Here is a 15,671-nt window from a genome sequence, read left to right as displayed (position 1 = left end):
ACTATGAGTAACGATTGCAATCAGGAATACATGATAACAACCATGACCAACGGCTTAAGGTGCTCTCCGAGGCATAGCATGTTATTCGTTATTTTGATTTTCCAATATTTTGGCATCACAAAGTAATAGCGACCACGATGTTTATTATTAGCTGTTTTAGAGACCATAAAAGTTAAAAAGTTATAAAATTCTAAATAATTTTTCTTCCAAAATTAATTTAAATATTCATTAATATAATCATTACCGAACGATGGAACTGCTTTTCGCAGACAGAGTTTAAAAGTTATCTTACAAGCAAAAAGCTGCGTACGTCGTAATTTTTGTTATTTTGTGTCAGATCTCTTCATATCTAATTTCGTTACTTATCGAAAAACAATAAAAACGAAGAGCTACGCGTAAAAGTGACGCGACTCATCTATATACGAGTACTAACATTACTACGCATATCGTAGATTAACGCAGTAAAACAAAACACCATAATTATACATATTGCATAGGTACAATAACCTTTTGACATTTCAGCCTCACTCTATATCTTGACATGTTGTCAAGTTTGTGGCGTATTACGTCAAAATACGACTAATTAACGTAAATTAACGCAGTAGTACAAACAATTATATACCTAATTATAATTTAATAATAATAATAATATACTTTATTGCACATTTAAATATAGAACAAAATTTACATTACAATTTTTAATAACTTTTTTATTTCGCATTGACACACGTTTTAAATTATTATAATGACGGTGTATGGGCGCCGACACGGCACACGCACCTCTACAGCAGAACTGTTAAACGTGAAAAGAGCGGTCAACTACAAAGCTTGTTTATCTTTCATGTATAATTTTTTCAGTCTTCCAATAACCAAATTAGTTTTGATGAAGTAAGATAAGATAAACAATCACATAATATGCCTAGTACAAAAAGCGTCTAATGGTACATACTACATTAATCTGATCCACCACTTAATCGATGTTTACCGGATACCGTCGGATTAAAATGGCGTCCACTGACCTAGAAGATATTGCACCATCTCGAATGTTCAACTAGTTATCGCTTAGTTTTTCCTATACTTCAGAACTCCAATCAAATGGTTACGCTTGTTTAAGATTTATTCGTTTTACCCTGTTGTCGAGTATTTACTTTCTTTCAATTATGTTTTTGACACAGCACTGGCTGTTGCGCTGGCATTCGGGGGTTCGATCCTCGCTCACGACAAACATTTATATTGGCCATATGGATGTTTATCGTGGTCTGAGCGTTTGTGCTTGTGTATTATGTGTGTTTCCGGACACATAAAATAATCCTAGTGGGGGTCGTGGAGTCTGAACCTTTTATTTATTATTATTTATATAGATATGAAATATCGGAATAGATTAAGTAAAATAATGTGCTTAGTTGAACTTAAATATTGGATATATCATGTGCCCGTCTCACTGAAACATTCAACTAGTGAAGTCCTCCTTAATTGAGTCGAATGTAGTGGAGTAACATGGAGTTATATGCCCAGCAGTGGGATATTAAAACATGAATTGTGATCGTGATCAAGTACAAGTTGACTAAGATTCTGCTATACGTGTGTCTCCTTCTACGTAACATTAGCGAAATTGTTTGTTCTGTCTTGACACTTCTGGACGCTGTTCTACCAAAGAAGAGAACAAAGAACAGATTCTGATATATATTTTGTAATTGAAGATTAAATGGACGTGCTCTTTATTGCTCTGCCTTTTTTCATACATCATGCATTGGTTACGTTTATCCTACAGGCGATTTTATTTATGACTACAGATCGATAGTCCAGTAACGTGTAGTATTACTAGAACAATGTCTCACGATCTTAGTTTTAAACTTTTTCTTATTTTACTTGTTACTATACGTTTTGCGATTTTCCGAACCATAGGCATAAAATGTTTTCTTTTCCTTTAAAAATAAATTCTTGAATTCTTATTGTTCTCACACTACAGACACATACACGTACTTACACATATACTCAGACAGAAGCACGTCGCTCCAAATACAACACAATAAACAATACAAACACGCACACATTTATCTTTTCACTTTCTAAGGGATACGGTGTATTTGGCAAAACACCTAAACTTTGTATCACCCAGTAGGATCTCAAACTCAGAGTTTGAGACTGCGAGAGTCGTATTTTTGGATATAATGATTCTGATATTGTATGCCATTTCAGTGCGTATCGTTGCTAATTTTCAAGGCAAGTGGCAAAAGTTCTCCACATTGATTTTACTCCTCTGACGAAAAATAACCTAAAAAAAGTTGTAAAAGAAGACTCAACTTCGAGGTAATATTAAAAAATATAATTTGAAGGTAAATTTGAATTTCACACCTTTCTATTTCAAAACATTTACGAACAGATATTAACTTCAATTTCATCGTGATGTATTAAAAAAGTATAAAATTTCATGTTTCGAAAAAAGTAATTTTACTTTCTTGTTGGTTCTTCGCAAATTGAGATTGAAATATGCCTTTGAAAACTCTTTCAAAATATTTTTTCACGTGTAAAAAAACCTGAATTTACATTGCTTACGTTGGTAATTTTTTCTATTACCGTATATCATCACTCCGTTGTGTTTTGAAACCAAATTAATTTTAATGTTTTACTTTTGCAGTGCAAGGATTTATGCTCCGAAAATTGTGGATTTAATTCCCATCCCGAGTCTAAGCTTAATGAATATATGTACGTATATTATATATATATATATATATATATATATATATATATATATATATATATTACAGACTACTATGGCTATGTAACTAGGTCAGAATAACACAGAAATTAAGTTTTGTATCTTCAGAGACGAGAGGGTGAAATGTGAATGTTTATATTTGAGTATGTAAAACTAGCAACTCGCCCCGGCTTCACACGGGTGCAATGCTGATACTAAAGATACTACAGAATGTCTTTATTTATAGTGTGAAGCTAGCTTATAGCATGGTTATTAACATAATAACAACAACATTCCAATATGCGACGTTAGATTACACGTTGTTACAGAATGCGTTGAAGAAATAAAGGTTCACTGCTCGTTCCCCGTAGGTGAAAGTGTGATATTGTATATATATAGCCTATATGTATTATATGTAGCCTATATGTTGATCCGACTTCTTAATAATATCCGTGCCAAATTTGAAGTGAATCCATGCAGCAATTTTTGAGTTTATCCCGGACATACATACAGACAAACACAAAAATTCTAAAAACTATATTTTTGGCTTCGGTGTCGATTCTAGATCATACCCCAAGTATTCTATATTTATTATTATTAATATACAAATTAAATTAATAATCTGTCAAATTTAAAATAAAATCTTAATTAAAAAGTTCGTTAACAACTTAGAAAATAAAATGCTAAAATCAATATAATCTCATCTAAGCTTCATAGATAAACGAACTTTAAAAATAAATGCTGAATTTAAATAGGAAATGTTTAAAATATGTTTACATCAAATTTTATTATAATAATAATAAATTATATGTATATCTCTTTATAAACGAATATTACAATCCTTCTTCCCGATGCCTTAGCGGGTAATACGGTTGCTTATCTGTTTCTATACGTCATGGCTTAATATTTTATCCACAAGCCACTTTTTATAACCTAATCCATCTATGAAATCCTCAATCCCGAGATTTTCGTAAGATAGACGTATCTTTTTTCATAAACTATTATTTGTACCAATAATTTATCTAATTTTTCACACATACTTCAGCATATCGCAGTCTTCTGCTGAACATAGGCCTCAAAAAGTTCGCGCAAAAAATAGCGTGAACTCATGTGTTTTGCCCATAGTCACCACGCTGGGCAGGCGGGTTGGTGACCGCCGCAGGCTTTGTTGCACCGAAGACGCTACTGCCCGTTTTCGGCCTGTGTATTTCAAAGCCAGCAGTTGGTTGGTTATCCCGCCATCGGTCTGCTTTATAAGTTCCAAGGTGGTAGTAGAACTTTGTTATCCCTTAGTCACGCCTTACGACACGCACGGGAAGAGAGGAGGTGGCTATATTCTTTACTGCCGTAACCACACGGCACAATTTTTCACATATACTCATGATATATATGTATTTCAATATATTACCAGCCCGTTGGCGCAGTTTTTAATGGCATCGCTTGCTTCGGGGGTATGACTTCGATTTCCGCCTGTGTTTGGGTATTTTTCTTCTGTTAGTTCTTGGCCAAGTCACTGAATTAAAACATCTCAACCTTACAGAAGCTTGTTGTTGTATTCCTGTGATAGTCAAAGCTCTTGGGAGATCGGTTGGCAAGATGTTATATATGTTGGCTATGTTTGCAATGCTTCTAGTGTTGCAAGCGTCTATGGTCTATATATACCATTAGGTAGGCTTTAGGCTTATTTGCCACTCTAGCCCTTTCTATAAAAAAATAATCGCACATATTGTTTCTAGAGGCCGGCAACGTACCCGCAACTTCTCTTATGTTGTAGATGTCCATGGGCGACGAAAACCATTTAATGTTAGGTAGCTCGTCGCCAGTCCTTCATAGTATAAAAAACGAAATAAAATCCGCCCTTATTATGAAGAAAAATTAAACTTGAAATGTTTCTAGTCTCTTCTCGTCTAGCTAAGGTTCTAGATTTCCCGAACTTTGATTAAAATCCCATGGAGTAAGTCAAAGGCGCGTACAACCTATTAAGAAGTGTACTTACACTATACCGAGTTTAATATTCATATAAAAAGAATTTTAACAAAAAGGAATTATAATTTTTTTTGTATATTCTTTTTTCAAAAACGTAATAATGTTTTATTTTTACCGCGAAAAGAATAAATGCGTAATGAAGTTTTATTTTTCTTTAAAATGAGGTCGTTGCCGTGTACAGTCGACTTCGAAAACATTTAAACATTAAGTAAAAATAACTAATTGTCAAAATTTAAAAAAAATAACACGAAATTAAATTTTTTGTTCAAGAGTTAATTTCAAATGTTATCTATTTTCATTTGACCAAAATTATTAGAATATGTGTAATAGGTACATTAAAAAAAAAACGAGTGTGCTTTGGACCACACGATTGAAGTAAAACTTTCTATCTTCACTGACTAATAAACTTCGGTTCGCCTCGCCCGATCACTCTTTTCGTAACGCTTCCGTCACGCATTCATCAGCTTACTCCCCAAGTCAAGCGTGCGAAAATATGTTCTAATTCAAAAAAATCAATCCAGAGACCGTCAAGTGAAAATTTAATAATACTAAACTGGATATAAAACCGCGACCATTCGTAAGATCTAAATATTAATTCCCAAATATTGAAAAAAAATTTGTTATCATTAAAACTTTTCTGACCGCGACTGTAGCTTAACCCGGTCAAATGCAAAGAATGAGTTACATTTTAAATCTCTTGACACAATTCCGCGACCTTTTATAAATTATATCATTCGTCAACTTAATCCCGGAGTTATACAAAAGCTCCTTTATTTGAAAAGTAACTCCTCTTAACCTTTTCCACTATGTATATTATATAGGAGCTGACCCGACAGACTTTTTCCTGACCTACAGACTAATTGTTATATTATCTAAAGTGTAATTTTTTTGGGGAGAGGAAATTTTTTTTTTATCATTATCTTTTTATAATAATTATGATATTTTTGACAATTACTTAGTATTCTTTACTTTGACTAGCCCGTTGGCGCAGTTTGTAGGGCTTGTTTTCTGTTCCGCGGGTTGCGGGTTCGATTCCCGCCTGAGTCTGGGTGTAATATTGTATTTATATGTTTATCTTTGTATATTTATAAAAAAAATAGTTATAACAGTCGTCTGTTAACTGTAATACAAGCATTAAGTTGCTTACCATGTGAACAGATGACCGTGTGTGAATGTTATATGATATTTATTTATTTATTTATATTTTTATTTTTATTTTTTTATACGATGATAGGCTTGCGTTTGACCACTATTACACCTGATGATAAGTGAAAATGCGGTCTAAGATGGAGTACGCTTCCCTAGAAGTAACCTATTCACTCGCGACTTAAAGATCCCCAGGTTATAATTTTCTGGAAACACAGACGCTGGTAGAGAGTTCCATTCTTTGGCTGTACGTATTATATTTATTGCCCTTTTTATATCTTGTTTTTTTTTTGTGTAGTAATAATAAAAATTCTTGACATAGGTAAAAAATCTAAATACATTAAATTACATTGTGATCGTCGAAAATATTATTATATTAATATACTAGCGAACCGCCTCGGCTTCGCGCGTTTGCAAAATTTATCAGTGTTCCTCTACTATATTATTTATGTAATAAACAAAGGTTAAGGTTTATACCTTCCTCTGGAATCATTCCATTTACTAAAGAAAACCGCATCAAAATCCGTTGCGTAGTTTTAAAGAGCTAAGCATACAGAGGCCGCGTTGGTGCAACGGTCACAGCTATGGATTGTGCCTGTTGCGCTGGCGGTTGCGGGTTCGATCCTCACACATGACAAACATTTGTATTGGCCATACAGGTGTTTGCCGTAGTCTGGGTGTTTGTGCAGTCCTTGTGGGTCCTCCCCATCGTGCCTTGGAGAGCACATTAAGTCGTCGGTCCCGGTTGTTATCACGTACACCTGATAGCAATCGTTACTCGTAGTAGGGAATATATCCGCCAACCCGCATTGGAGCAGCGTCGTGGATTAAGCTCTGATCCTTCTCCTACATGGAGAAAAAGGCCTATGCCCAATAGTGGGATATTACAGGCTGAAGCGTAAGCATACAGACAGCGGGAAGCGACTTTGTTTTATACTATGTAGTGAGGATATTTAACGAATAAGGTAATGATAAAATTATCGGTATCTCCACCGACTTTTAAATTATAATAAAATCAAAAAGAACATACTTGTAGCAAAATATATAATCGAAAACAATGTAAGATATAAATTACTAAGAAAAAGTTATAAACAAAATTATTTTTATAAAAAATATAATAACAAAATGAGTTTCGATTGTTATTCTGATATAAAAGGTTGTGTATGTGTGGGTACCCCACGAAAAAAACCTTTTTAATTTTTATTCAAAAATATATTTTGGTATAGCATTTTTGATATCAAACTTGAAGTAAAATATGTACGATATTTCGTTAATAACAGTTTTAAACTTAAAATACTGTATTTATTTATAAAAACTAAACGACATCTACAACTCTGAATCAGTCCATTAAATTTTTCATTTATACATTGATATTTTACAGTGAGTTAGATAGAAGGCTGAAATATTTAGTAACTAGCGTCATTAACTCGGATAAACCTAGTCTATTTTGGTGTATGAAATGAGTTTACCCAAAATTAATCCGGATTTTTACTCGACTCTCCTTTATGTATTTGTAACAAATTTTATACGTAAGTCTCTATGACAAATACGTTACATAGTCGTCGCGATTTTATATACTTATAATATAATTAGTCATTTGTTTAATGGTTAGTGTTCTGTTTACATCACATTTGTACGTTTTTCGTCATCATGGATATGTTAGAAATTCGAGTGATTATGGAGTATGAGTTCCGTCGTGGTAGCAAAGCGGCAGAAGCGGCACGCAACATCAACGACGTTTACGGCGCGAACACTACTAACGATCGTATCACCCGCTATTGGCTTGCTCGCTTTCGTTCCGGAAATTCGACCTAAGAAATGAACCACGTGCTCGGCTGAAAATGTTGGTCGATAATGACGAATTAAAGGCAATTGTAGAGGCTGATGATCTCTTATAGATTGAACCATGTAATAAAGAAAAAAAGAAACTCCTGTGGCGACTGACGACCGTACTTCTTTATGTGCATAACTATCTTGACTCTGCTCCTTTTGGTCTTAGCATAATGATATATACTCTATAGCCTTCCTGGGTAAAGGGGATATCTGACAGTGAAAGAAGTTTTCAAATCAAGCAGTTCCTGGGGTTAGCGCGTTCAAGCAAACAAACAAACTTTTCAGCTTTATTATATTACTACTGATATCATGTTAAATCTCAACTGAAACTATTTTAATATGTGTATCTTAACAGTGAAATAATTACTCAACTTTTGTTACAGTAACGGTATCGTTAAACATCACTTTGCTGGCCTGCAGTACACTTGGCCTCGTCGCTTGCATTCTTCTTATATTTGGCGTTTACAAGGTACAGTATATTATGTATCTTATATTATTAATTAAATTTTAGCGAAATCTTGTTAAATTTTAAAAATGTTGAACTTGTGAGATCACTAAGCTGTCACGGCCAGTTGTTCATCTATTTCATTTCGTTGTAGATGGAAAAAATAATTTGATGTTTCTTTTTAACATGTTAAAGTTAATGCAGGTTTCGAACTTTTTAAATTTTTATGATTGAAATATTTTTAATCGACTTCAAAATGGAAGAGGATAATCAAGTCGACTGTTTTTTATTTGTGGTATCTCATAAGTTTTTATTCGGTGTGTCGACTTATTTTTGTTTTTAATCGAAAGCTGGTGCTTATTATAATAATTATGTTACATTTGAAATCAATCTGAGGAAGACTATTGCGTTATCCCTATTAATGTTTTTTTTTAAGTAGAGTTCAAGGTGTGATTATAAATGTATAAAAAAAGGAGATACAAACTGTTCGTGTGTGTAATAATAGATGTCAAATTGAAATTTAAATGTGCTGCCAATGTGATGATTGCGCGATTATTGTGAAATAGTTTATTGTTTGCTAATAATGTAAATGTTGCTGTGTTACGGCAGTAAAGAATATAGCCACCCCCTCTCTTCCCGTGCGTGTCTTAAGAGGCGTGTGAGGGATAACAAAGTTCCACTACCGCCTTGGAACTTATAAAGCCGACCGATAGAGGGATAACCATCCAACTGCTGGCTTTGAAATAGACAGGCCGAAGACGAGCAGCAGCGTCTTCAGTTCGAGAAAGCCAGCCCTGCGGTTACCAACCCGCTTGCCCAGCGTGGTGACTATGGGCAAGACACATGAGTTCGAGCCATAATGTCTGGCGCGAACTTGTGGAGGCCTATATCTGGCAGTGGACTGCAATAGGCTGAAGTGACGAATAATGTAAATAATAAGTATTTTTTTACTTTTTTTTAAACAGAAATTAATAACTAATCTCATCGCTAAAACTGGTGATGTCATTTAAATTAATATAAAGCCGATGGAAACTTACAAAGGGAATTAAAAAAAATGTTCATTAACTTTTATTGTCTGTTAATTTAGTGTCTTAATAAAGACGAGAGTCGAAAATGGTGACCTATATTTTTATGTAAAAGATTTTTTTACTTTATTTACAAGGTGAATTTCGTATTTTATGTAACTGGGGTAGGGCGGAGCAGGAAATATCATGTTGAAAATCATCATCCGACTCAGCATCCGACTGGGGAAATAGACAGCTGTTACATAATACTGCTTTCAAGCAGAGTTGTTGTGGTGAATAAAGTGACCAGAGCTCCTGGGGGGATTGGGAGTAGGGTTGACAACGCGCTTGCTATGCTTCTGGTAGTGCAGGCGTCTATAGGCGACGGTAATCGCTTATCATTAGGTGAGCCGCTTGTTTGTCGACCTAGTTGTATAAAAAAATCAAACGTGCTTCTTTTTATTAAACTTGAAGATTACATTGAAAAGTTTTAATGGAAAAAATTTTGGTTTGACCATTGATATATGAAGTCAAATATAATTCGTTAAAAGTATATTAAAAATATAAATTAAGTTTTTCGTATTTCGTAATAATTTATATTTCCGAAGTAAGATTGTGTCGTTTTAATTATGTTTACTTATTTATACGATAAAGTACTGCCGTGAAGTTATTTAAATTTTAAATATTGTTTGCGTTCCTTTAAGTAAGTTTTGATACTCTAAAAATCAAAATGGTCAAAGCAGCTTAAAATTAGTTTGATACACGTAAAGAAACTTAAGTGGTTAGTTAGAACTCTCTGTTGTTATTTATAGATTTACACTTAATTAAACACTATAGCTGCAACAAGCATAACACTTACGAAATAAACCCGAAATCACTCACAACTTCAGCCTATCGCAGTCCACTGCTGGACAAAGGCCTCCCCAAGTTCAAGTATTATACATATTTGCAAAAATTATGCTCTCTATAAATAAATTAACAGCCAATTAGGTTTCAGTAAGGATATTCTGTTACGAGACGTTGGCGCTACGCAAAACAAATATAATCAGGTCTTAACAAGAACCAATCCATTCGTACGTGTTGAACACATTGGTCTCTGCAATTTACTGCTTAAACAACTTGCTTATGACGTTTTATGGACAAATATAGCCAAATAACAGTGTTAAACTACCCAGCTAGTAAGTTTTATTGATAAATTTTATGGTATAGTAATTATGAATCTTCTAATATATAAAATTCTCGTGTCGCGGTGTTTGTAGTTAAACTCCTCCGAAACGGCTTGACTGATTCTCATGAAATTTTGTGTGCATATCGGGTAGGTCTAAGAATCGAACAACATTTATTTTTCATACCCCTAAGTTATAGGGGGACTAAGAGGGCTAATAAAATATTATGAAATTTTGTGTGCATATCGGGTAGGTCTGAAACTCGGTTAAGATATATTTTTCATTCCCCTAAGTTATAAGGGGGGAGGAATTGAGAAGGTTAATGTTATGTGGCAAAACAACGTTTGCGGGGTCAGCTAGTATATTATATAGATATGTTTTATGCTAGTTAACAACCATTCTTGTGTAGTGATGCGAGTAGTCCTAGATTCCCGCTCGGGATGAAATTTGTATTTATACAAATATTTTTTCCCGATGTGGATGTCTGTCCTTGTAGTACATGTTATTGAAAATGACCAAATTTTAAAATTCAAAATGCTTTTAGTAACCTCCAGACGTTTCTGTTCCCTTGAGACTTTGCTATACCTTTTCTTTATCACGGTATTTTTAACTATGCTAGCGTGTTGACTGCAGACACGCAAGGTGTATTCATCATACTGAAAGAAGCCATTGTCTATTATTAGAACGTAATACACTAGGTATACGTCTGACTTTGTTCGTCTTCTTTGTATATAATGTTAATATTAATTGTCAGCGTTTTCGTTTCTTTGTTGATTTATTTTTTATTTTGTAACAATTTACGCACAAACACACCCAAACAGACAATATCATGAATTGATATCAGACTCATGGGTACAGCGATTAAATTTTTACTGACAGTGATCTTATTTACATTATTTATTTCTGATTATAAAGAACATGTTCAGATTTTACACCTGTTTGAGCAATTAATAATAAATTCATTATGTAGATAATTAAAATGAACTAGATAGTGTGTCATGCAAGGCTACCCATGTGAAAGGTCACCTATGCGATGGTCAGACGAAATTGAATGAGATATAGATAGATTCTTTGTATGTACAAAATTATATTCTTTATTGCACTTAAAATTTTTGTAATTGTTTCTAGAAGAGATCTCTTCCAGCCAACCTGTGATAATGAGAACTAATGTTAATAGCAGGCTAAGAAAGTGCAGTAATGTAGATAATATACAGATTGTTGAAAATAAAAAGATAAAAGCAAAATCCTCGTATACAGAGAAGTTTCATGGATATTTGGCACAAACATTGTAATATTTGGACGTAAGTAGACGTAATAACTGAGGTGAGGGCGCAGCAGAAAATTCCCCGTTCAAAATATGGAGCAGCCCAACGGACGTAGTACCTCGACCTTACAGAAGATCACAGCTAAATTATACTTTATGTAACTGAGGTAGGGCCCAGCATGAAATATGATGTTGAAAATCTGGAGCATCCGACTGGGGAAATAGACAGCAGCTACATAATACTGCTTTCAAGCAGTGCTGTGTTCCTGTTGATGAGTAAGATGACCAGAGCTCCTGGGGGATAGGGTTGGCAATGCGCTTACAATGTATCTGGTGGTGCAGGCGTCTATTAGCTACGGTAATTGCTTACTATCGAGCGAGATATACCCTTGTTTGCCGACCTACTTATACAAAAAATAATCACAAACAAGTGACGAGACTACTGTGTGGCTACGGTAGTAAAGAATATAGCCACGCCCTCTCTTCCCGTGGGCGTCGTAAGAGGCGACTAAGGGATAACAGACTATAAGGGATAACACACTACCACCTTGGAACTTACAAAGCCGACCGATGGCGGGATAATCATCCAACTGCTGGCCTTGAAATACACAGGCCGTAGACGGGCAGCAGCGTTTTCGGTGCGACAAAGCCAGCCCTGCGGTCACCAACTCGCCTGCCCAGCGTGGTGACTATGAGCAAAAGACACGAGTTCACGCCATTTTTGGTGTGAACTTATGGAGGCCTATGTCCAGCAGTGGACTGTGATCGGCTGAAATGATGAGATAACTCAAATAAATCATAGTGTTCTGTTTTATATACCTATATCACGTATGATAAATCCTACTTCTGTGGTACTTCGTAATAAAGAATTCATTATTGAGATCTTCTAAATTTTTGCGAAACATTTCCATTAGTTCAGTATCTGTAAAGTCAAACAGTGGTAAATCCAAACCAAAATGTATCCATACATCAACCAAAGTTATTTTAACTTCTTGCTTGGGTTGCTCCGTCGAAATTCAGTTTTATTAGATCAAGTGGCGTTTATGACAACTTTGTCTTCGAAAACTAAAAATTTCATCTCTAGGTAATGGTATTTCCATATATGAAAACCCGAAAAAATTCATAAGTTAAATTTTTAAAGGTAAGGGTAAAACTCAATGGAAAGCGTATTTGGTTACTTTATACTTATTTATATTCATACGACTAGCCGACCCGGCTAAACGTTGTTTTGCCGCTAAACGCTATTAAAAAAAAGGCGTTGGTTGTAGAAGAGAGATAATTTAGGGTTGTATCTGTTTTTTTTTATGGCTAAATAATGATAAAATAAAAATAAAAAATAATAAAAAGAAATAAATATATTTGGGTGTATCACTCTTAACATAATATCAAGAGTGATCCACATAAAATAAATGTTGGCCGATTTTCAGACTCCACACAAAATTTGATAAAAATCCGTCCAACCGTTTCGGAGGAGTTTGGTAACAAACACCGCGACATGACAAAAATTTATATATTATATTATTAAATAATAATGATTTTATCGTTGTTATTAATAATGATTAATTATAATAATGATTTTATCGTTGTTACAGGATATAAAATTCATGCTTCTGCCATGGGTCTTCGTAATGGGATTGGAGACGCTCGTCGAAGTCATCAACCTCATCTACTTGTTCTACTTACAAACAGTAAGTGCGATTATTTCCAACTATATATGGTATTCCATTCATACCAGGCCATCGGGTTTAGTGGGTCAATTATATGTTATAACCAGTTTAGCTTGACCCTCGTATTATACGGGGCCTGGTAAAGGTCAAGAGTCGTGTATACATATGCACGTAAAGCTCTTGAAAGCCGCATAATAATTAAAGTCTAGAATTTCATCACAATTTATCAGATTATTTTATGAATAAAAAGTTACTTTTATTGAGAAATTGTATTAGTTTTCTATATACAACTTAACCTCGCAATGTTTTACTTAAAATAAGCAACTTAGGAAAGAAGTTAATACATATGAAACTTTTTACTTTATTTTCATACAATGATATCGTCTTAAAATGACGTCTATGTTTATAGATCCTACAAGTGTATAAACACATATCAATTTTATTCCTAAACTAGCTGTGGCCGTGACTTCGTCCGCGTGGAATTAAAAAAAAATATATTGTTCAGCTCACAGTTACAAAATAAAAATATTTCTAAAATAAAAGTAGCCTAAGTTACTCCTTATTACATTAGCTTTCTGCCAGCGAAAGTCCCGTCAAAATCGTTCCAGCCGTTTCAGAGATTAGCCGGAAAAAACAGACAGACAGATAGATAGACAGACAGACATACAAAAATTGTAAAAAATGTCATTTTGGTATATGCACCGTGTATACATCAATATGCGTTTAGTAAAAAGCGGTTATTTTAATATTACAAACAGACACTCTAATTTTATTCATTTCTATAAATTATCCGTGTAGTAGAACGACAAACGGTAGATTTAAAACCTATAATTCAATTAAGGCGCTATTTATACAATCAGCACGATACACTCATATCATATCAGTGTGAATATGAATGTTTTTAATTTACAAAAAAAAAATAGTATTTTATTTTATTCATATTTTAAACAATAATTCATAAAATAAATAAGTCGCTATAAAATATATCATTAAACAGATTAATAACATTTTTATTACTTCTAAATTTTGTATAATAGCTATATTATATCTGGTTTTCCCAGTGAGAAGACATAGACACTTGTTTAGGAAATGGCTCGCTACTTTCGCACAGATTTAGATACTTAATAGGTAACAAGCCAAAAATTTTTATACTATCAGTTACAATTATTAGCTACAGTTAAAAATTATGTCCGTAAATTTAGAAAGACAACCACTCTGGTGTAGTGTTGTAAATAGCCGAGTCTATGAGTCGTTAGTCGGTTTCGATTCATACACGGGGTAGGTATTTGTATTTACAAAAAAGTTTCTAACTAACTTCCTAAGTAACACAAAACTATTTGTAATTCTTTGTGGGTTTTCCCGCCGTACCTCAGAGAGTACGTAAAGCCGTCTATACTAATGTCATATACATTTGATAGCGATCATTACTCATAATAGGGAAAATTACTCGCTAACAACAAATCAACAACAAACAAGTGTGGTGGATTAAGATCCAACACTTCTCATATACGCAGGGGGAAGCTTCGATCCTGTAGTAAATAGTTAACAGGTAATAATTGTTTCATATTAATTGCTTTAGATTATTTTGCTAAAGAATATTTGAAGAAGAAATTGATGGATTGCAATACATGTTTTCAAAGTATATACTTGTATATATATTTATATAAATATGTATCGCTCTTATATACACGTGTACGTCGATGTTTTTATACATGCGCAAATGCTATAAAAAATCAATCCTTAATAAATTACAAGGGAGGGTGATAACGGAAATGATATGAGAAATTCGTTTAGTATGAACTTCCGTGTAAAGGTAATACTTTTTTAAAAATATTTGATATAAAGCTTGAAACCGGGTCGACTATATAGTCGTGAAGGTGTGTGACGTGTGTACCGAGAAATAGAAGAATTTATAAACACGAGTGTACATAAAAGTTTGTCTGTTCATAGGGTAGGCAACCTTAATACCGTTAGGTAACTTTGAGAGTATGGTAATGTCATCTCTGGTAGAAAAAGTAATTTTTGGTATATGAGTTAAGTGAGCTATTAGGATTTTTTCATAATATCGACTGGCTATCAGACGCTATCACTTGGAAAATTTAGCACTCAAAAGAAGTATATTACGAGTATATGTATACAAGTTTCATCCAACGAATTTACTATGTTGTGCATCCTCTTTTCTAATACGATTATAATAAACGGAAGTGTGAGCATTAACATAACAGATAAAACAGCGCGTCAAATAGTTTTTTTTAATAAAAAAAAAAAACTGAGTTATCAAACTAATCAATTATTTAAAAATGTCCTGCTCATAATCTTGAGTAGCCCGACTGGGGAAGTACCTCGACCTTACAAAAGATCACAGCGAATAAAATAATTTTCGTATATACACAAATTTTTGTTTTTGCTTGTTTGAAGCACGTTGACCGAAATTCCAAACGTTATCGTAAAGGTTTGACAAT

The 15,671-nt window shown here is 33.8% G+C and overlaps 1 protein-coding gene across 1 annotated transcript in view; it reads left to right on the top strand.

Annotated features, from left to right (window-relative positions):
- Window positions 1–15,671, top strand: part of LOC123668911 — a 144,857-nt gene that overhangs the window by 14,653 nt on the left and 114,533 nt on the right. The window contains exons 3-4 of the mRNA XM_045602603.1: window positions 8,047–8,132; window positions 13,135–13,230. Of these exons, the coding sequence (XP_045458559.1) occupies window positions 8,047–8,132; window positions 13,135–13,230 (182 nt within the window). The remainder of the gene's footprint in view (window positions 1–8,046; window positions 8,133–13,134; window positions 13,231–15,671) is intronic.

The sequence above is a fragment of the Melitaea cinxia genome, chromosome Z, assembly GCF_905220565.1.
Source record: "Melitaea cinxia chromosome Z, ilMelCinx1.1, whole genome shotgun sequence".
NCBI classification, from domain to species: Eukaryota; Metazoa; Arthropoda; class Insecta; order Lepidoptera; family Nymphalidae; genus Melitaea; species Melitaea cinxia.
The sequence above is the reverse complement of the archived record's forward strand: the minus strand, read 5'-3'. Positions and strand labels throughout refer to the sequence as shown.